Source organism: Oncorhynchus kisutch, linkage group LG20 (genome assembly GCF_002021735.2).
Source record: "Oncorhynchus kisutch isolate 150728-3 linkage group LG20, Okis_V2, whole genome shotgun sequence".
NCBI lineage: Eukaryota > Metazoa > Chordata > Actinopteri > Salmoniformes > Salmonidae > Oncorhynchus > Oncorhynchus kisutch.
In genome coordinates, this window is record NC_034193.2 from 12,602,125 (window position 1) to 12,624,334 (window position 22,210).

General features: G+C 45.0%; 3 protein-coding genes across 5 annotated transcripts; 2 read left to right on the forward strand and 1 right to left on the reverse strand.

Moving 5' to 3' along the window:
- Positions 1-6,254: 6,254 nt before the first annotated feature.
- Positions 6,255-10,495, forward strand: LOC109865345 (mucin-5AC). Of its 2 annotated transcripts, none has more exons than XM_031799849.1 (5): positions 6,255-6,635; positions 6,962-8,530; positions 8,695-8,796; positions 9,481-9,597; positions 9,682-10,495. In XM_031799849.1, exons 2-5 carry the CDS (start codon positions 6,967-6,969, stop codon positions 9,708-9,710), a joined length of 1,812 nt encoding a protein of 603 aa, XP_031655709.1. In that variant the 5' UTR covers positions 6,255-6,635; positions 6,962-6,966; the 3' UTR covers positions 9,711-10,495. The 2 variants fall into 2 exon arrangements, with proteins under 2 accessions (XP_031655709.1, XP_020309028.2); XM_020453439.2 differs by having other exon boundaries at positions 6,965-8,530.
- LOC109865343 (BRD4-interacting chromatin-remodeling complex-associated protein-like) lies at positions 10,401-19,454 on the reverse strand. Of its 2 annotated transcripts, XM_020453436.2 has the most exons (13): positions 19,328-19,449; positions 16,923-16,976; positions 16,542-16,587; positions 16,320-16,368; positions 16,131-16,196; positions 14,323-15,528; positions 14,172-14,208; positions 14,036-14,085; positions 13,902-13,951; positions 13,509-13,654; positions 13,309-13,403; positions 13,108-13,210; positions 10,401-13,009 (listed from the first exon to the last, which is right to left on the reverse strand). In XM_020453436.2, the coding sequence occupies exons 2-13, from the start codon at positions 16,948-16,950 to the stop codon at positions 12,537-12,539; spliced, it is 2,349 nt and encodes a 782-aa protein (XP_020309025.1). In that variant the 5' UTR covers positions 16,951-16,976; positions 19,328-19,449; the 3' UTR covers positions 10,401-12,536. The 2 variants fall into 2 exon arrangements, with proteins under 2 accessions (XP_020309025.1, XP_020309026.1); XM_020453437.2 differs by lacking the exon at positions 16,923-16,976 and having other exon boundaries at positions 19,328-19,454.
- LOC109865344 (tubulin-specific chaperone C-like) lies at positions 18,481-22,115 on the forward strand. Its single transcript, XM_020453438.2, has 2 exons — positions 18,481-20,988; positions 21,126-22,115. The coding sequence occupies exons 1-2, from the start codon at positions 20,338-20,340 to the stop codon at positions 21,591-21,593; spliced, it is 1,119 nt and encodes a 372-aa protein (XP_020309027.1). The 5' UTR covers positions 18,481-20,337; the 3' UTR covers positions 21,594-22,115.
- The last annotated feature ends 95 nt before the right edge of the window (positions 22,116-22,210 follow it).

Below are 22,210 nucleotides of genomic sequence, written 5' to 3' on the forward strand. Positions count from 1 at the left end.
AGCAGCACAATTTATAACTTATTTACGTTTGTTTTTACTTACACTTGTATGTTGACTCCATATTGACGTTGAGGTTTTAAGTTTTGGCTGACTTTAAAAATATATTTATTTATTCAACCATTACCTAAGAAAGTCAGTTAAGAACAAATACGTATTTACAATGACGGCCTACCAAAAAGCAAAAGGTCTCCTGCGGGGAGGGGGGCTGGGATTCAAAATTAAAGAAAAATATACACTGCTCAAAAAAAATTAAGGGAACACTAAAATAACACATCCTAGATCTGAATGAAATATTCTTATTAAATACTTTTTTCTTTACATAGTTGAATTTGCTGACAACAAAATCACACAAAAATTATCAATGGAAATCAAATGTATCAACCCATGGAGGTCTGGATTTGGAGTCACACTCAAAATTTAAGTGGATAACCACACTACAGGCTGATCCAACTTTGACGTAATGTCCTTAAAACAAGTCAAAATGAGGCTCAGTAGTGTGTGTGGCCTCCACGTGCCTGTATGACCTCCATACAATGCCTGGGCATGCTCCTGATGAGGTGGCGGATGGTCTCCTGAGGGATCTCCTCCCAGACCTGGACTAAAGCATCCGCCAACTCCTGGACAGTCTGTGGTGCAACATGGCGTTGGTGGATCGACCGAGACATGATGTCCCAGATGTGCTCAATTGGATTCCGGTCTGGGGAACGAGCGGGCCAGTCCATAGCATCAATGCCTTCCTCTTGCAGGAACTGCTGACACACTCCAGCCACATGAGGTCTAGCATTGTCTTGCATTAGGAGGAACCCAGGGCCAACCACACCAGCATATGGTCTCACAAGGGGTCTGAGGATCTCATCTCGGTACCTAATGGCAGTCAGGCGAGCACATGGAGGGCTGTGCGGCCCCCCAAAGAAATGCCACCCCACACCATGACTGACCCACCGCCAAACTGGTCATGCTGGAGAATGTTGCAGGCAGTAGAACGTTCTCCACGGCGTCTCCAGACTCTGCCACGTGCTCAGTGTGAACCTGCTTTCATCTGTGAAGGGCACAGGGTGTCAGTGGCGAATTTGCCAATCTTGGTGTTTACTGGCAAATGCCAAACGTCCTGCACGGTGTTGGCCTGTAAGCACAACCCCCACCTGTGGACGTCGGGCCCTCATACCACCCTCATGGAGTCTGTTTCTGACCGTTTGAGCAGACATGCACATTTGTGGCCTGCTGGAGGTCATTTTGCAGGACTCTGGCAGTGCTCCTGCACCTCCTTGCACAAAGGCGGAGGTAGCGGTCCTGCTGCTGGGTTGTTGCCCTCCTACGGCCTCCTCCACGTCTCCTGATGTACTGGCCTGTCTCCTGGTAGCGCCTCCATGCTCTGGACACTACGCTGACACACAGCAAACCTTCTTGCCACAGCTCGCATTGATGTGCCATCCTGGATGAGTTGCACTACCTGAGGCACTTGTGTGGGTTGTAGACTCCGTTTCATGCTACCACTAGAGTGAAAGCACCTCCAGCATTCAAAAGTGACCAAAACATCAGCCAGGAAGCATATGAACTGAGAAGAAGTCTGTGGTCACCACCTGCAGAACCACTCCTTTATTGGGGGTGTCTTGCTAATTGCCTATAATTTCCACCTGTTGTCTATTCCATTTGCACAACAGCATGTGAAATTTATTGTCAATCAGTGTTGCTTCCTAAGTGGACAGTTTGATTTCACAGAAGTGTGATTGACTTGGAGTTACATTGTGTTGTTTAAGTGTTCCCGTTATTTTTTTGAGAAGTGTATATTAATATAGGACAAAACACACATCACGACAAGAGAGACAACACAACGTTACATAAAGAGAGACCTAAGACAACATAGCAAGGCAGCAACACAACATGGTAGCAGCACAAAACATGGTTCAAACATTATTGGGCACAGACAACAGCACAAAAGGCAAGAAGATAGAGACAATACATCACGCAAAGCAGCCACCACTGTCAGTAAGAGTGTTCATGATTGAGTCTTTGAGATAAAACTGTCCAGTCTTAGCGGATGTACAATCATTGCGAATTGAATTATGAGGTGTTTCAGGCCCGAAGTGAACACAATTGTATTTATGTTTATTTCACCTTTATTTAACCAGGTAGGCTAGTTGAGAACACCTTTATTTAACCAGGTAGGCTAGTTGAGAACAAGTTCTCATTTACAACTGCGGCCTGGCCAAGATGAAGCAAAGCAGTTCGACACATACAATAACACAGAGTTACACATGGAATAAAGAAACATAGAGTCAATAATACAGTAGAAAAAGTCTATATACAATGTGTGCAATTGAGGTAGGATAAGGGAGGAAAGGCAATAAATAGGCCATGGTGGTGAAGTAATTACAATTTAGAAATGAAACACTGGAATGGTAGATGTGCAGAAGATGAATGTGCAAGTAGAGACACGAGTGCAAAGAAGCAAGATAAATACAGTATGGGGATGAGGTAGTTGGATGGGCTATTTACAGAAGGGTTATGTACAGGTGCAGTGATCTGTGAGCGGCTCTGACAGCTGGTGCTTAAAGCTAGTGACGGAGATATGAGTCTCCAGCTTCAGTGATTTTTGCAGTTCGTTCCAGTCATTGGCAGCAGAGAACTGGAAGGAAAGGCGGCAAAAGGAAGAATTGGCTTTGGGGGTGACCAGTGAGATATACCTACTGGAGTGCGTGCTACAGGTGGGTGCTGCTATGGTGACCAGTGAGCTGAGGTAAGGCGGGGCTTTACCAAGCAGAGACTTGTAGATGAAATGGAGCCAGTGGGTTTGGCGGCGAGTATGAAGCGAGGGCTAACTAACAAGAGCGTACAGGTCGCAGTGGTGGGTAGTGTATGGGGCTTGGTGACAAAACGGATGGCACTGTGATAGACTGCTTCCAATTTGTTGAGTAGAGTGTTGGAGGCTATTTTGTAAATGACATTGCCAAAGTCGAGGATCAGTAGGATGGTCAGTTTTAGGAGGGTATGTTTGGTAGCATGAGTGAAGGATGATTTGTTGCGAAATAGAAGCCGATTCTAGATTTAATTTTGGATTGGAGATGCTTAATGTGAGTCTGGAAGGAGAGTTTAGTCTAACCAGACACCTAGGTATTTGTAGTTGTCCACATATTCTAAGTCAGAACCGTCCAGAGTAGTGATGCTGGACAGGCGGGCAGCGATCGGTTGAATAGCATGTATTTAGTTTTACTTGCATTTAAGAGCAGTTGGAGGCCACGGAAGGAGAGTTGTATGGCATTGAAACTCGCCTGGAGGTTAGTTAACACAGTCTCCAAAGAAGGGCCAGAGGTATATAGAATGGTGTCGTCTGCGTAGAGGTGGATCAGAGAATCACCAGCAGCAAAAGCGACATCATTGATGTAAACAGAGAAGAGAGTCGGCCCGAGAATTGAACCCTGTGGCACCCCCATAGAGACTGCTAGAGGTCCGGACAACAGGCCCTCCGATTTGACATACTGAACTCTATCAGAGAACTAGTTGGTGAACCAGGCGAGGCACTCATTTGAGAAAACAAGGCTATTGAGTCTGCTGATAAGAATGTGGTGATTGACAGAGTCGAAATCCTTGGCCAGGTCGATGAATACGGCTGCACAGTAATGTCTCTTATCGATGGCGGTTATGATATCGTTTAGGACCTTGAGCGTGGCTGAGGTGCACCAATGACCAGCTCCGAAACCAGATTGCATAGCGGAGAAGGTACGGTGGGATTCGAAACGGTCCGTAATCTGTTTGTTAACTTGGCTTTCAAAGACCTTAGATAGGCAGTGTAGGATAGATATAGATCTATAGCAGTTTGGGTCTAGAGTGTCTCCCCCGTTGAAGAAAGGGTTGACCTCGGCAGCTTTCCAATCTATGGGAATCTCAGACGATACAAAAGAGAGGTAGAACATGCTCGTAGTAGGGGTTGCAACAATTTCGGCAGATAATTTTAGAAAGAGAGGGTCCAGATTGTCTAGCCTGGCTGATTTGTAGGGGTCCAGATTTTGCAGCTCTTTCAGAACATCAGCCATCTGGATTTGGGTGAAGGAGAAATGGGGGAGGCTTGGGCGAGTTGCTGTGAGGGGTGCAGGGCTGTTGATCGGGGTAGGGGTAGCCAGGTGGAAAGCATGGCTAGCTGTAGAAAAATGCTTATTGAAATTCTCAATTATAGTGGATTTATCGGTGGTGACAGTGTTTCCTAGCCTCAGTGCAGTGGGCAGCTGGGAGGATGTGCTCTTATTCTCCATGGACTTTACAGTGTCTCAGAACTTTTTTGAGTTTGTGCTACAGGATGAACATTTCTGCTTGAAAAAGCCAGCCATAGCTTTCCTAACTGCCTGTGTATGATTGGTTCCGAACTTCCCTGAAAAATTGTACTTGTGAACTCTATTAAAAACTGAGGGCTGAGGGGCCTTGCGTTGCAAATGTCCCTTGCTTGGCCCTTATTTGAAATGTTCCTACAATTTTTAAATCCCTTATGGGGGGGAAATGAATCGTGGGAAAAGCGATTGGAGCCATTTCCCTGTTTGATCACTATGTTTTATTAGTATAATGGCTCACACCGTGGTACTCTATAGGCAGATGTTCATGCAAATATAAAAATCCCCATAAAAACAATATGCGCATTTTCCCACCAGAGATGTGTTTCCATCACATTGACTAATAACAAAAACTGTGCGTGATGATGTTGTGCATTTTGCGGTTAAATTCCCATGTAGCGAATAAAAAATACAAATTGAATGGGTTTCCATCGCATTTTCAACTGGGGTTTTCTCACCAAAAAACAATGTGCGTTATATACGTACACTGGTATTGACACCCACCTGTTGGCTTGCCAACAGTTTGCAGTTACAGGTATAATGTGAATATTATAATAGCCAGAAGAGTAAGAACATTTGTATTTGGCAAAAGGCAGCCAAGCATCGACTATCATGTCACCAGAACAAGAAGATCCTCGGTATTTATTGGAAAGCAGTTTCAAACTCATCAACTTCCACTTTCACTGCCCTGTAAAGTTCATCATAATTTTTTTCATCTGTATCCGAATAAACGGTATTCTTTCACGACGAGTTGTTGTGGGAGAACCATACAATGTCATCACGTGACTCCAAATTTACTTCGATATGAGAGTTATATTAATATTTGCGCATAAAAGCGTTCACACCGAGATTTCTACAATTCTCGCATAATTCATTTTACCGACACAAAAAGATCCCACCTTGTCTAACTTATTTTCTTTTTCTCGATATATTGAACGTTTACCGACAACATCTTCTGTTTCCATCAGGCCTGTTATGACATGTTTTATCCTACGTACTTTACTCGCATTAAACAGGTAATCCTTGGTTCCAGTCTCTCTGTGCAGGCTGGAGCTGTAAGCAAAGATGTTTATAAGTAACCCAAGATAGACTACAGCCTCTCGTTTTCAATGGTAACAATGAGTCAGAGTTGGCAGAACAAGCAAGGACGTGGGCAGAGCCAAGCGTTCTAGCGTTATTTGCACATTTTCGTTAGGGAACGCCTACTCTGTATTTCGCGTGTGCAATATTTATTTTTATTTTTAACCTTTATTTAACTAGGCAAGTCAGTTAAGAACAAATTATTATTTACAATGACGGTCTACCCCGGCCAAACCCTAAACCAGACAGCGCTGGGCCAATTGTTCGCCGCACTATGGGACTCCCAATCACGGCCGGTTGTGATACATCTTGGAATCGAACCAGGGTCTGTAGTGATGCCTCTAGCACTGAGATGCAGTGCCTTAGACCGCTGCCCACAAATCAACGCAATTTTTTAAATCTTTGCCAAAGTGTAAAGTCTACAAAAATGTGATGCTAGTGTTTCGAACAGAAAACTGTATTGAGATCAAATGTTTCATAGATGAGAACATTTGCAGAATGTCCCTCAAAATCCATATAGTTTTTTCTTCTCCAGGCCAAATCAAAAGAAACGCTACGGGCATTGCTTCGCATACACGCGAGAAAAGTGGACTTGCTTTCTAATTTCAAGCGCCTGTTTTCTGTCATTCACTACCGTGCATAATAATTCCAGCGAGTACACGCTCTTTCGCGTTTCATTTGATTTGGCCTTCCCACTTCCGTCCACTGGGCTTCCGCTTACCACCATATTTGTCAGGGAGTGTAAACGCCAAGCGGATGTTTCACATTTATACATCCGGTGAAATTTCTGTCTCATTGTTCTATCTGTGGGTGTAGCTTCCACTAGGGGTCAGCAAAGATCTATTTTTCAACTACCACGCACACTTTCTCTAGACTACGAGATACATTGTTTCGTTTTTACCGTTACAAATCTAACCAATTGCTGTATCGGTAACGAGTGCAATAACAGTTCGTTTAGAGAAAGTACTATCAGACATTTCTAAAGCTTTATTTGTGCTGAAAATATTTTCGATGTGGAATTATCTAGCTAATTTCCTCAGGCGTTTACTTGTGCTACCCAAGGGGTCTTTTCCAAAAGTATTTAGCTGACAAAAATGTTATGGTTGAAACAACGTGTGCAGCAAATGTTCCACGGGTACAGTAAAATGACACAAGTTTACATTTCGTCGAGAAGAAGATGATAAGCATTAGAAGATGTTGAAGTGCCGCTGGTTTCGTTCTAGCAACCAACAAACGGCAAGTAAAATTGATTCTACCACTCAAGACTCATGTCATGCGGGTTATGTAAGCCAACATGGCATTTCCCATTGTCAGGAGCACGACTCTGGCTATGCAGACTATAAAAGCCTAATAATGGTCATCAAACTCATTAACCCATTTGATTGCGAGAAAAGTAATGCATGTATTACATATTAATGTATAGATTATGTAGAGTTTTTCTCTTAAGATATTAAAGCTAGAAAGTTATTGGTTGAAAATAATTTCATCCTTTGTGTCAAACTCTGTCAGACCATAATAACAACATAATATTTACATCATCTATAATCCTGTCTCTTTTCCAGCAGTGATGTCGTCCTCCAGTGAAACGTGCCCGTTCTGTGGGAAAAACTACAAGAGACTGAACAGCCACCTTCCCAGATGCAAGATGGCTCCGGTCACCACAACCACACAAAGGTCGCAGACCCCCCCTGGCCCAGCTGACCTCATCACAGACAAGAACAGCAAGAAGACATCTTTATCATCGTCTTCTTCATCACCATCAACAACTTCTACTAAGAGTAAGAAGGCATCATCTTCATCTCCATCACCAGCGTTATCACCATTGGCAACTACAACCAAGAGTAAGAAATCATCATCATCATCATCATCATTGACAACTACTAAAAACAATAAGAAGACACCATCACCTTCCTCATCATCATCATTGACAACTACTAAAAACAATAAGAAGACACCATCACCTTCCTCATCATCATCATTGACAACTACTAAAAACAATAAGAAGACACCATCACCTTCCTCATCATCATCATTGACAACTACTAAAAACAATAAGACACCATCACCTTCCTCATCGTCATCATTGACAACTACTAAAAACAATAAGAAGACACCATCACCTTCCTCATCGTCATCATTGACAACTACTAAAAACAATAAGAAGACACCATCACCTTCCTCATCATCATCATTGACAACTACTAAAAACTACATTCTCTCCAAGGACAGTCTGGCCACAGCCCCAGTCCCTGCCACAGTCCCTGCCACAGCCCCAGTCCCTGCCACAGTCCCTGCCCCAGTCCCTGCCACAGTCCCTGCCACAGCCCCAGTCCCTGCCACAGCCCCAGTCCCTGCCACAGTCCCTGCCACAGCCCCAGTCCCTGCCACAGCCCCAGTCCCTGCCACAGCCCCAGTCCCTGCCACAGCCCCAGTCCCTGCCACAGCCCCTGCCACAGTCCCTGCCACAGCCCCAGTCCCTGCCACAGCCCCAGTCCCTGCCACAGCCCCAGTCCCTGCCACAGTCCCTGCCACAGCCCCAGTCCCTGCCACAGCCCCAGTGAGCACTAAAGCCAAAGCTGCCTCTAAGAAGAAGGTTTCACTGAGGGAGCAGATTGAACTATCCGCTCAGACAGCCAGAGCTGCTGCCACACTGTCCCAGGAGCCTTTACCAGGGGCACAGAGTGAAGCAAGACCCTTCTGGAAGGAGGAGGTGGGGAGCAGTAGGGAGGAGGTGGGAGGAGAAGAGAAGCTGCAGGGGTCAGGCAGTGGTCAGCCCAGACCCAGCATACAGGACCACATCACCGTCAAACCTGACCGTCTGTACAGCAAGACAATCGCACTGGACCATAACCCAACCATAACCTCTGACCTCAATAAAGACCGTCTACGCAGCAAGACAAGCAACAGGGGACCACTCATGGTCAACCACGTTTCAACAGTACTGGACCGTGTTCAGACCACAACCGCTGATTGTAACAAAGACTATCTGTATAACAAGACCAGAAGACTGCTCACGGTTGAACTCGGTCAAACCTCCGTGAGGACAGAGTCAGCAACAGCCAATCAGAGTGTGACAAGGGAGAAAGCGCCATTCGACACCAGGAAGTATGGCACTGAGCAGAGGATCATGGGTCTGTAGTGTTTCTCTGGTCCTACTGTATTATGGCTGCCTAATCCATTGACATCTCTACTGCCTGTAGATGAGACCAGCACTAACTAACTGGTTAACCATTGACATCCCTACTCCCTGTAGATGATGAGACCAGCACTGATTGACTGGCATGTTGTGTTGTAGGTAAACTGTCTCTAGGGGAGGTGAGACTGAAGGAACTACCTTGCTGGATCGCTACCAGAGCTCCCCGCAACCCCAGAAATGGATTACAGGCCCTGATCAGCGGTAGAAGACACTCTACACCAGAGATCATCAACTAGATTCAGCTATAGGACAATTGTTTTTCATTGTGCGGATGGTCAGGGGGCCGGAACATAGTTACAAATCATTTGTAGACTACAAATTGACCGCAAGAAGTCCAAACAGAAACTTGACAAAAACATAATAATTTTAATCCTTGCTTACATTTGTTTACGATCACATACACTGAGTATACAAAACATTAAGAAGTTACCGGCTACTAAGTTGCTTTGAAAGTAGTGGAAACAACTTTTAATGTACACTGAGTGTACAAAGCATTAGGAACACCTGCTCCTTCCATGACATAGACTGACCAGGTGAATCCAGGTGATATTGATGTCACTTATTACATCCACTTCAATCAGTGTAGATGAACGGGAGGAGACGGGTTAAAGATGGATGTTTAAGCCTTGAGACAATTGAGACATGGATTGTGTATGTATGTCATTGAGGGTGAAAGGGCAAGACGAGATTTAAGCGCCTTTGAACGGCGTATGGTAGTAGGTTTTTATCTTTAAAAAATATATATATTTAATCAGAAGACTTGGGGTTGCCAAATAAAATGCCAGTAGGGGAACCCAGCCCAACAAACATATACACACACAGTGAATCTATTTGGTTATCCCATGATATCTCTTTTAGGTCCATCTACCATCTTTCTTTCTCTAGGATGGCAGTGGTACTACAGGAGGTATATCAATGTGAGGAAAGGTGGAGTGGGAGGAGTGGCCATGCTGCTAGCGGGATACTGTGTGCTGGGCTACACCTGGCACTACCCACACATCAGTAAGTGTGTGACTTCAATCTTTCTTTAAAAAATTGACTGACTTTCTTTATATGTTTACTGAGTTGTGTGTTTTCCCTCATTAGAGCAGGACCGCTGGAGGAAGTACCACTGAGCCCTGCTGAGTGGTAGGGGTCAAACTAAGGGGAAACCTCTCACTCTGGGAGTGCGCCCCTAGTGGTGTGGTGGAGAAACATTTTCCAACAGGAGACATATTTGACGAGCTGCAGCTATGGCGAAAATGCTTTGGCTTTATACACATATTCTTCTGTGTGAAAGGAGATGAAATGTATACAGAAGCAACACTGAGGTGCCCAGGGAAATGGTCTCATTTCAGTTTGAAGTTTAATTTCTTGTAGACCTTGTGTACAACTCTTTAAGTATTTATGTCGCATTTTCTGTTGTTTTGTTAACTGTTTATGAAAGAGAAGGATATCTCAGTGTTACAGCACGTCTGCTTCTAGGACAAGTTACAAATGAATTGTGTTCTCTCTAAACTAGTGAGAACAGCAACAAAGCTAATTCAGCACTCCTAAAGGACTCCCAGCCAATCCAGCAAGTGTCACTGTTGGACTGTTTTTGTTTAAACTGACAATGTACTGTGTGTAGCATGCCCTCCCAATCAATGCCTCAAATGATTGAATGTAGTCATGACCAGCCATGAGACAAACTGGCCCAAGTATAGTAATACTATAATAACAAGTATTACAGTGTGTGTGCTTGCAGTATTTAACTGACTGTGAAGGTTTTACCAATACTACATGTTTGAGACAGGTTCAGTTTCAAATGAATCAGGCTATGCCCATTTATGATTGTATTCAAAATGAATTTATTGTTGACTTTTCTCTTTCTGTTGTAGTGAACACAAACTAAAAATGAACAACACAGTATTTGTAACGATTTCTTTTGGAACACTTCATAGCCAACAGAATACAAAATGTTTTTACATTCTTTTTCTTTACAAAAAAGTATAAATATTGTTTCATTTTTATATATAGATATATATAAAAACTATACAAATCATGTACAGAGTGAGACAAAAGTAAACAGTGAAAATGGGGGTAATGAAGTAAAAATGTGTCACTCCTTGCCAGAAAGAGCCTAGTATATCAACCTTAGGCACTCCTGTGTGAAACGACTGTTCCCCATTAAGTGCACTACTTTTGCTCCACGCCACATAAGCTTGTCAAAAGTAGTGCACTATCACAGGCATAGGGTGTAATTTGAGACATGGGGGTGGTCAGGACCAGGGCTGAAATACAGAGGGTTGACAGGACAACATGTAAAACAGACAGCTGTGTTCTCTCTCTAAAGCCTTCAGTCTGTTCATTCAGTCAATTTATGAGCATAGACACTCCCCTCTCTCTCCTGTTGATTGGGGTATAATTGTTGGGCGGGACAGGAGGACTGAGGGAAGTGATGGATAGAATAGAGGAGAGGAAAGTTAAGCAGGCGAAGTAATAAGTGATTTTTCCAGCGTACGTACGCAGAGACATACAACCCATGACCTTCCAGGGTCATTAAATCTCACCATGGTTACCGTGGTTGCGTGTTAACTTCGCTGGTACACACATCCCTAACAACACAAATCATGATTTATAAACAATTGAAGCCAAAAAAAGATAAACAAGGCAAAACATTTCTCCCTCAATCTGAGGAGTTAGTTCCCCCCCAGCACCAATATACTCTAATGAGAGTGAATGTGTGTGAGTGCAGAGGGGCGTCACATACCTTTAAGGTACAAAAGAAAAATGCCAAATAAGAAAATGACAACTGACAGAAAACCAAAAGCTGCTTGTTTAGTCGTTATATAGACACAGAGTGTGAGTGAGTCTCTCTGGCTTGACTTTACCGTGAAGACTGAAGTAGAAAACACAAAAATATTTGTTGTAGTTTTCCAATCCATCAATTACTACTGTATTTTATGTGTAGGTGTGCAATGTCAGGTGCAAAAAGGACATTTCTTACAAGGCTTCTTCATGTAAACATTTCAAGGACAACGTAGAATTTCTCAGGCACAGAATCATCATCTTCCTCCTCCCTGAACTTCAGCATTGTGGGACGTAGCCGAACATTGGGTTTCAGGAATTTAGGAATGTTTGTATAGAGGTCAATGAGAGAGGGTGTCGAATTTGGCCAACAAAAAATGTAATTGCTCATTTGCTTCATGAGGCTTATTTGATCAAATAGAAGTTTTGCAATGGTTAGGTTGTTACAAATGCACTGATATAAGTGGACACACGTAGCAGTAATATCTGAGTTGTACCTGTTGTCATAGAGATACTGTATATAGAGAACTCTTCGTGGATATAACTCGTTTTAAAGTGCCCATTGGGGCTTCCACCATTTTAAAGTAGCCAACTGGGTGGGGATTCCTATGAGTTGGAAGCAATCGGCTAATGAAGAAGAAAATGTACTACTTTAAAATGGAAATAGCCTCAATGGCGCTGCCCATGCTGTCACAGACACTATGATGGCAGATACAGAGATGAGTCCTCCATCTATCTCTATGGCCTGTTATTCACACACGTATCTGCCCTCTCATTGGCTAAAATAGTCCTACCTGATCTCGCCACCTCCCACCTGCCTTCCATCTTAGAGGACATGTATTTCCATTGTCTATCGACTATTTTGTCAATATAATAGACAATCTTTGCATCCTCTCCCCACTCACACCCAACAGGATATGATGTCACAAAGATAATGACACCTGGCTGTCCTACAGTAAATATAATACTGTAACCATAGAAATACAATCTAGATTATATTTATATGGCTGTAACTAACTCAGAGCTGGTTGAACTGGACTGACAATGAGAGAGAGAAGGAGAAAATAAACAACAAGCATGTAATCCCTGGAGCGAGCTGAGGGGAAAGGATGGGAGGATGAGAGATGGAGGAATGGAAGGATAGAGTGATGGGCACGTCTGCCTGTCAGTCTCTAACATTCTAGAATGCTGTTGACGGCTGCCTCTAGAACCGAGTCTGTGTCGGGCGGGGTGGGAGGGAGTGGTAGGGGGACCTGGGGGTGAGAGGGCAGGTGAGACAGGTGCTGAGTCTGTTCCGTCCCCGTCGACACTGCCGCTGTGGCCGTAGCAGCCACGTTTCCAAGGTGATAGTTGCTGTTGTTGTTGTTGATGCTACAAGCAGCTTTGTTTCCAGAGTTGCTATGTTGAGTTCTCTTCAGGTCAATGATACTCTTATAAGAGTCTTTTCCTCCTCCCCCACTACCTCCCCCCGGGTCTCCATAGCCTGACTGGGGGTCTGTCCTGTGAGGGTGGTCTGTGTTCAACTCCCCCACTGACTGTCTATGGCCATGGCTGGACGAGGGGGAGGAGAGAGGTTCCAAGGGGAGGCAGGGGGGAGAGAGGAGAGACGGCTTCACCGCACAACAGAAATCTTCCAAGAAGCCATCTATGGAGGGAGGGAGAGAGAGAGAAAGAGACATGATGAAAAATAATGGTCCACAGCTTTTGAATGATACACATTCCGGCCATTTCCCTCCTCCTCACCTGGGTCAACCAGTATCATACGTTTGTCCTGTGTCAGGTTCTGCCGTTCCTCTTGGTTAAAGGTCCTGTCAATCATCACCATCTCTGAGGAGGGACTGGAGCGCTGCAGGAAGAGAGGGACTTAGCAACATCCTTACAATTTTGAAGATAAACAAGTATTTGTGTGTATGTGCATATGTCCGTGTGTGTGTGTGTTCTCACCTCAGCCTCCACCATCAGCAGTCGTCTGTATTTGTTGATCATAACCTGGGTCCTCTTCAACACCTGAGTCGCCATCGTCTCAAACTCATCATCCACTGGTACAGACAGAACACAGTGTCACACACACACACACACACACACACACACACACACACACACACACACACACACACACACACGGTGTAGGGGAGGTTTCTGACCTTGAGAAAACTCTTCCTTGTTGGGCGGAGCACCGTGGAACATGTGGTAGGGGAGGAGTCTGTGCAGTGCGTCGTCCAATGAGGTGAAGCGGGTGATGTCAGGTGACAGAACCCCTGAACGATCCATCGTCAACTGATGTAGCATCCTGCAGACATACACATTGTACACTTGTCGCATACAATCAGTATAAATGCATATGTGGATATACTCACATCTATAACACTGGAGGCTGTAGAGGGGAGGACAGCTCATAGTAATGGCTGGAGTGAATGGAATGGTATCAAACGTATGGTTTTCATGTGTTTGATATTATTCCATTCCAGCCATTACATCAAACCGTCCTCCCATCAGCAGCCTCCACTGATTTATACGCACAAACACACACTACTTACATTGCTCCTCTGGTGAGCTGCTGAGGGGCCTGCCTCTTCTGAGCGCTGACCTACAAGAGACACGTCATTTTCATCATCACGCACACAAACACAGACTAACACACAAACACACACGTGTGCAACATGTAGACTACCTGTGTGTTTAGCAGGGAGTCTTGGCTCACAGAGGTCATTGTTTTCACAGCTAGGAGACAAAAAAGAGAAATCAGGAGAGGGGTTCCTTTATGTCTGTAACTACACACAGACACAAACTCATATACAAACACAAACCTTTGTTTCCAAGGAGGTTGACAAGCTGTGTCTGAGCCTGTGACGGGAAGTGGAGAAGAAAACAACTAAATATTCATAGAAACAAATACAAAAAGGGTAATAATTGAGAGAGAGAGAGAGTGAGCGAGTGGTAGAGAGTTGTAGTTAGTACCTGTGAGTATTCCTCATCCTGTGTGGCAGTACCAGTACCAGAGAGAGACATGGGGGAGAGGGAGCTGCTGTTCTGAGTCACTGCGAGGCGCTGCACTGGGCTGCACGACACCTGACCCCGAACCCCTGCGGTCGCTGTGCCAACCAGCGTCAGACACCCCTGATTTGATGCCGCCTGGATGGGGGCAGGGCTAGTACCAGGAAAAGTCTGCCATTTTTGGGTCATGGCTCCCCCTACTCCCACCTGACTGCCTCCCACCTGACTGCCTCCCACTTGGATCAGCTGACCACCCGCCGTCGCCGTGAAGTTCTGCCCGGTGACAAGCTGCACTGTGTTCTGATTGGCTACCATGGTTGATTGGGATGGGTCTGAGGAGCCATTGTGGTGGACCAGGTACTGCCCTGGGGCCAGATTGGCCTGGACTTGTTGTCCCTGGTTCTGCTGCCCCAGCGGAGAGTGGACCAGGATGGAGCCGTTAGCTGTGTAGTGTCCCTGGGCCGCAGTGTTAACCATGGTGGTGGTTGTGGTCTGGAGTCCCAGGCTGTAGACTGTCTGAGCCCCAGCTTGAAGGGGTTTGGGCTGGATAGGTCTGACCAGGGCCTGGGTGCCCCCTGGTCCTCTCTGGATGATGATGTTCTGCAGGGGGATGTTTTTAAAGGGCAAGCCCACCTGGTTCACCTGGCCCACTTGGGAGGAGGCGGCGAACACCTGCCCACCTGATGCTACTCCCCCCATCACCCCCCCGATCTCCCCACCCTGCCGGAGGAGGATCTGTTGGACCCCTCCACCTCCGAAGGACCCCAACACCTGGATGTGCCCCCCTGCCTGGCCGTTGGGCAGCTGGGACACCTGGGATACGCCCTGGAGAAACTGACCACTGGGAAACGCTGCTGTCGCCGTGGTGACCCCGCCGCTGTACCCCCCCGAGACCAGCTGGGCGGGGAATGGGGAGGGGGCCGGAGGGAGAGGTGGTTGGGAGTCTAGCATGGCCTCCTGTTCCAGGGTCTGTTCAGTGATGTCTGCCTCCATGAGAGACTTCTGCAGGATGTCAAAGTGCTGGTCCTCTCCTCCTCCAAGATCCATTCCTCCTGGAGAGGCTCCTCCCCCCAGCTCATCCTCGATGAATGATAGGCTGCTGGAAAGCTGGAGGCCAGCCCCCGCTGAATCCTCAAACTCGCCATCTTTGAGGCCGGAGTTAGAACCAGCCTGAGAGAGAGAAAAAAATAACACTTTATAACTATAATTGGTACTCAACGTGCTTTACATAATAGTGTGAAGTTCACATTATCCACCATCAGTGTCTAGCACCCACCTGGGTGATGCACGCCGACCATTTTTGTGCCAGAACACTCAGCACACACCAGCTATCAGGTGGAGAGGTGAGGAGTGATATATGCAAATTAGGAGGATGATTAGATGGCCACGATGGAATGGGGCCAGGTTGGGAATTTATCCATTACACCAGGGTAAACACCCCTAATCTTATGATAAGTGCCATGGGATTTTTATGACCACAGAAAGTCAGGACACCTGTTTAATGTCCCATCGGAAAGACTGCACGATAGGCGGGGCAAAGTCCCCTTCACTGCACTGGGATCTCCCTAGACCAGAGGGAACAGTATTGGCCCCCCAACACCACTCCAGCAGCATCTGGTCTTCCATCCAGGGACCGACCAGGACTGATGCTGCTTAGCTTTAGAGGCAAGCCAGCAGCGGGATGCAGGGTGGTATGCTGCTGGCAACTACACAGGTTCCGTCAGTATATAAACCCACTGGCAGCAGGTAAGTAAAGGTTTACTAAGACTCACAGTGTTACTAGTGAAGAAGGTTCCAGCAGAGCCGTACGCTGCGTTCGTCACATCATCCTCCTCAATCTGAAGGAGAAAACACACAGTCACTTCACCTGTATCACAAAGCAGCCTGCTAACTTTATTAAATATTATGTTAGTTTAAATAGGCATGGATGAACTAGTAGACCAGAGGGGGGAAACACTCACAGACTTGTTGGTGGAGCCGTGGAGGTAGTCATTCAATGCCTGCACATCTCTGGAGAGGGAGGGAGCTCGAGTCAGAGACAATCAGATTTTTTTTTAATGCAATTTAGTTAACATTTGTAGCCCCTGGGCAACATACTTCTCTGTTCCACCTGCCATTATGAATGCCTTAGTGTTAGATATGTTATAGACTATGTTTGTGATTTAATTGTTAGACAGATTTACCCTATAATATCCAGAAGACGGCGATCGTCCTCATCATCCATGACACCTGGGAGAGGTGAAAGCAGAGAGGGACGAAGTGAGAGGAGGGTTGGATGAGAGCAGAGTGAAGGATGACGTGAGAAAAATTATGTGTAATGGAATGAAGGATAAGTGGAACATATTATATTAAGGCTTTTAACTGTATACATTCTGTAACTATGCTAAAAATGCTCAAATGCAATATGAGTTTTTATTCAAACCCCTGTCACTACTGTAGATAGAGGCAACAATTCCTATGAATGCTTATGAGCACTAAAGAGCAATGCAGAAACATTGAGAGTGGGCCAATAAAGAGGAAGTGGTGTGTGGTGACAGTTGGTGATGACGCAATAAAACACTCACAGCTTTCTGACAGCGGGCATGGAATCATTAATTAACCACCCTTTATTTTCTGTGCTGGAGTAGAAGGGAGCAGGGTGAGACAGATGGGAGAGAGCGAGGTTAAGAGAACAGTACGTACAGTATTGCCCCTATCCCTCCACCTAGTATCCCGATTCCCTGAGAGTAATAATATAGGATATTTTAGCAGACGCTCTTATCCAAAGCGATTTACAGTCGTGTGCAAACAACCCATTATTCTGGCGTTGCAAGCACCATGCTCTCTACAGCAGACCGCGAGTGACGCTCCCGAACCCTTCTCCTGCATATTGGTCGTCTCTCCTGTCACCTCCCATAGAATGAAGATGGCCATCGGTGTAAATAACTCCACCCTGTTCAATTTCAAGGTTGTCTGAGAGTTGAACGTTTAGAAAGCATTTTATAGCCAACATTCCACAGAACTAACTCCTATGATGTTGACCGTCGTCTCGTGACGGAAGGTGCCATAGAACATTGAATAACAATAGTATCATACTATTCTCAAGGGCGAACCTGTTATTTGGTTAATTCATAGAGCCGCAATGGCAGAGTTAAACAAGGTGGGGCTTTGAAAAATGGATTGCCAGTGTAGGGGGCCTAATATACTGTGATGTGTCCCAATTTTAGACTTTTTTTTTTTACGTATTTGTATCATTCATTCGATGTCATGTCGAATTACAAATCTGATACATTGTGTCCAGTCAGTGATGTAGCCTCGTACTCCCGTATCAGTCTGGAAAAATGTAGCAAGTCTGAAACAAAATGGCGACTCCGCCACCATCTTTATTTGAGAAAGAAAAGCCTGATGATGAGACTCAAAACAATGCGACAAAGTCTCAGCTACAATTGAGTAGTACAATGTAAAGGGAATTACACGACTATGGTTAATCAGATTTAACAGGCCGTTTTGAAATGGCGAAACTAGTTGCATTTTCTATAGTTGGGCTGCTAGTTTGTCCTTAACAAAACATGTGGCATACGCAGATAAGCGTGGCACTTTATATGCAGTTTTCCACCCCCCAAAAAAGGAAACAGAACAATACATTTTACTTCGCAAATTAAACCGATATACGCGCTCTTGGATGGTCCCTTCAAGTATTGTTAGTTAACGAAAGATTAGTTGAAAATAATCTGATGGCGTCGTAGTATGTCGGCTACGCGTCTAGCTAACCTTAGCTAGCTTTATAATGTCCCTCTGCCCATTTCATTTGGGTTATTTTATGCCATAGCGGCGAGCTAGCACCACTAAACATTGCATTTATATGTGTCAAATAACGTTTAACTGTCCGAATTCACACGCAGTGTAAAAGAAAACCTGTCAGTTGGCTTGGAAATATCAAAGATTTGACTAGATAAATTTGGCCGAATGTGGGAAAACGAGCAGCTAGCTTGAACTCGGCCAGCTAGCTGGCCAATAAATGCAAAAATAAAAACACAATATAGCATTTCCTCCCCCCCCCCTACAACTCGCCCAGTGGTCGGAGTAGGCGTATAAGAAGAGATAGCTAAACCAGCTCATCCGAAGAATAGTCGAAACATTTTTGCTCCAATTGAATTTCGACATGGCAATAACACCCTCCCAAATCTTAGCATTGTGCTGAGTCGAACCGCTAGCTAACGACGGTCGTGGCACGACGCTCAATCTTCGGCGTCGTTAACAAAGCCAGTTAATGTATAGCTTGCTATTTTTTTTTATGTCCCCAAAAAAATAGACTGAATCGACAGACAATGAATCGTATTGGAGCACAACAACAAAAAAAGCCTGTCCTTCCAGCCTCTAGCTGACGTGCTCCTTCTCTGTTGGGGTAAAAGCGACCACTTGTCTTCTACAGTATTTAGCTCATCTGCCAGCATGCAAAACGTCACATTTCTCTCGATTTGCTGAACAGACGTATTTCAAATCGTGGAATTTACTAGAGCGTGGAGATTTCCATCAAGCAGCTCTTGGGGCTACTTATTTGACCGAGGATTTTTTTTTTTAAACTGGTAAACATCGGCCTGTTCTTGGTTAGCTCCGTTGTCGCCTATTTAGAAACGTCGGACAGAATTCGTTGACACGGTTAAACGGACTAAACAGCGTCGAGACATAAATATTTATTTCGATTAGCATAACATAAAGACGACTGAAAGAAGGCAAACCCTTACTCCTGTCTCACTCTTCTTGAAACCCAATATCTCCATTTGGCAACTTTTAATTTGCTCCCCCCTCCTCCTCCTCCCTCCCTCCTTTCCCACTCATATATTTTTCTCACTGTCCCTGTTCTGTCTCAGATATATTTCTCTCCACTCTCACTCTATTCCCCCCCAGAAGGAAGGGAGGAAGGAGGTTGTGTGTGTTTTTTCCTTGAAATTTTATCACAAAATTATAATACACTCAAAGGGAAACTCACCGTCATGAAAAAGCAGTGCCTTGTCAACGGGGTTTCCTCGCCATCACAGCACGGGTAGTCGGGGTAGTGCCGCTCCAGCAGAAGGCAGCAACATCAGAGCATTCTACAGATAGCATTGCACTATTCCATAGTACTCACATAGGACAACCAAATAGTTACTAAACTATAAATACTGAAAAACTATGTTCTACCATTCATTATTATTTTTATTTTTTACTTAACATATACTTAAATTCTCCCATATGAATAAGAAATTGTTTTACTGTACGCTTGGCTATTATGAACGGTAGGGGGCCACTAATAGATGCCACACCTTGATGTGGCTGCTTAAGTAATTGAGGAGGAATGACTACAAAGAGATCATCAAAACGAGGGCGTTATTCCACTCATATACTCTCCAAGGCCATATAGGAGGGCGGTAACAGCTTTAATAAGTAATCTTATTCATAGTGCTGCTCTGGACACCATGTTTCAATAAGAGATTGGGGTCAACTATGTATACCGCAATTCAATCTATTGTGGTGTGAATTCATGTAGGCCTATTTTATTCCATATAATATAGACCCATTTCATATTTTTGCAAACAGTTACAGCTGTCTCCTTTGGACGAGTGAAGTTATTCCTTCCTGCAGAATAATACAATGTTACTGCATATGAAAGTGAGGTGTGTGTGACATTGAGGAATAAATACACTCTTCTACTGTGAAGGTGGCCCCTGATATACTCTTTATACTGAGATTCATTTTATATTCGCCTCGATTTAAAACCCAGGAATCCTTCCATTTGTTTTCGCAGTAGGGCACGATAGAACATGGGAAACATTATAGATGAATATTTGTTATGGGTTGCAGAAACAATCGTGTATGAACCTGTGGTTTGGCTGACACCAGCTCTCGTGGGCACTGTGGACTTTTGGGTCTAGGTGAGAGTGGGGAAAACGTAAGAAACGCCGTTCCATAAACCCACCAATTAAGTGACAGTATAGCCACAAGAGGGGAGGGATTTATCCAATGAGAATGCCGTTTGTTTCGAAGCGACATTATCGCTTCCGCATGTGCCGACACAACAACACAAACGAGAATATGGATGTGGAGAGTGGTATTTGTCAGGGAAACGGGGACTCTGGGCCTAGTGAGTTAGGCGTGAAGATCCCCGAGGGGATGCTGAAACGGGAACAGGATAGGCTCGAGGACGTGGAGAGAAAGAAAGAGGTGAAAAAGAGCCAGTCTGTCACGGAGGAGAAGAGCGGGTTCTTCACCGCGACGTTCGGCAGCGAAAGGGCGGCTATCGAGAAGTTACTGGCTGGTTGCTCGGGGGCTACTGACCGTGTCCTGGCCACCAAAACCTTGGAGGAGGTGACTACTAAAACACAACAGCTCCAGAAGTTTCTAAACGACAGCATTGTGTTTTTACCGCAGTACGAGCTGAGACAGGCACAGGTGGCGCTCCAGAAACTACAGAACTCTCTTACCGAGAAGAGAGATGAGATTCTCCCCAAGAAGAAGTTCGCCTTTAGGTCGCGTGCAGCAAATACACCCAAAGTAGATCCACCTGTCGCGGACCCAGCGTCACCTGTAACACCTAAGGATTCTGGCCGAATTAAAGTGGATGGAGCCATAAGCCCCCCAGAGCAGTGCGGCTTCTCCCACTTTGAATCCCAGGTAAAAGTCCCTAACATAACACGATTCATTAAATAATTTCTTATGAGAATGCTTGTCTCTAGTCAACTGTGCTGTAGATTCTACTCTTTGAAGGTATGTCGTTTAAATGTCTGATGACCACTGTTTGTCTTTGGCAGGTGCTGACCAAGACAGCGGAGGAGATCAAACAACAGGATGTTCTCCTGACCCACCTGACCAATTGCAAGGTCAGACTCCTGGGATCCCCAAGTACCGTCCACATCAAACACGTCCAGAACTGTGAGATCTTCTCTGGGCCGGTCTCCAGCTCTGTATTCGTCGACCACTGCACCGGCAGCACCCTCTCCTTCCCCTGCCAGCAGCTACGGACTCACCACACTACTGACACACAGGTCTATCTGCATGTCACCAGCCGCGCCATCATAGAAGACTGTCAAAGGGTGTGCTTCGCCCCCTTTGCCTGGTCCTACCCGGGTCTGGACCTGGACTTTAAGGTGTCTGGTCTGGACCGGGAGAGGAACAACTGGAACCAGGTGGATGATTTTAACTGGCTGGCCATAGGGACCCAATCACCTAACTGGTGTGTCATCCCAGAAGCTGAGAGAAGAACTGAATGGGACTCCTAGAGACATAAATAAAGAGCCTGTCATTCAAACAAATGAAGTGTTTTCTTATTTTCTAGAATGTATGTCGTTGACTTCAACAATCACTCAGTCCTGATGGTGACAAAGCCTTATGCGACTAATGCTGATGAGTTGTTTCATAATGTCCTGACAGGGTTGACCGTGTGTGTATTTTATATATATATATGTATGTGTGTATATATGTGTGTGTGTGTGTTTACGCATTGCTGCTTTCTCACTACCCTACTCTGAGCAGTACAATTAGAACGTTAACCACAGGTAATGTCACTAACACTGTTTGTTACACGTTCATTTATTCAGAAAGGACCACCTTAGTCCGTAAAAAAATATATATATGTGTATATATATATATATATATATATATATATATATATATATATATATATATAATAGCCACACCTTAATGTTTACAACATGCATTTCTTTCACTGTTCTCTCATCTGTGGAAGTGGTCTTGGTGAGTGTTAGTGAAGATGTAAATAAAGGGTTTGGTTGACCAACCAATCTGTCAGTTTGTCTTTTAATGGTACATGAAATATTTTACTGAAACAGTTTGGGGTGGTTTTCCTGGATGCAAGTGCAATAGGGAATCTCCATTG

Coding starts and splice junctions, on each gene's coding strand:
- LOC109865345 (XM_031799849.1), top strand. CDS start 6,967: ATGTCGTCCTCCAGTGAAACGTGCCCGTTCTGTGGGAAAAACTACAAG. Junction 8,531..8,694: donor CACTGAGCAGAGGATCATGG/GTCTGTAGTGTT, acceptor GTTGTGTTGTAG/GTAAACTGTCTCTAGGGGAG. Junction 9,598..9,681: donor CTGGCACTACCCACACATCA/GTAAGTGTGTGA, acceptor TTCCCTCATTAG/AGCAGGACCGCTGGAGGAAG.
- LOC109865343 (XM_020453436.2), bottom strand. CDS start 16,950: ATGATTCCATGCCCGCTGTCAGAAAGCT. Junction 16,197..16,319: donor ACGGCTCCACCAACAAGTCT/GTGAGTGTTTCC, acceptor TTTCTCCTTCAG/ATTGAGGAGGATGATGTGAC. Junction 13,404..13,508: donor CAAGGAAGAGTTTTCTCAAG/GTCAGAAACCTC, acceptor TGTCTGTACCAG/TGGATGATGAGTTTGAGACG.
- LOC109865344 (XM_020453438.2), top strand. CDS start 20,338: ATGAGAATGCCGTTTGTTTCGAAGCGACATTATCGCTTCCGCATGTGC. Junction 20,989..21,125: donor TCTCCCACTTTGAATCCCAG/GTAAAAGTCCCT, acceptor TGTCTTTGGCAG/GTGCTGACCAAGACAGCGGA.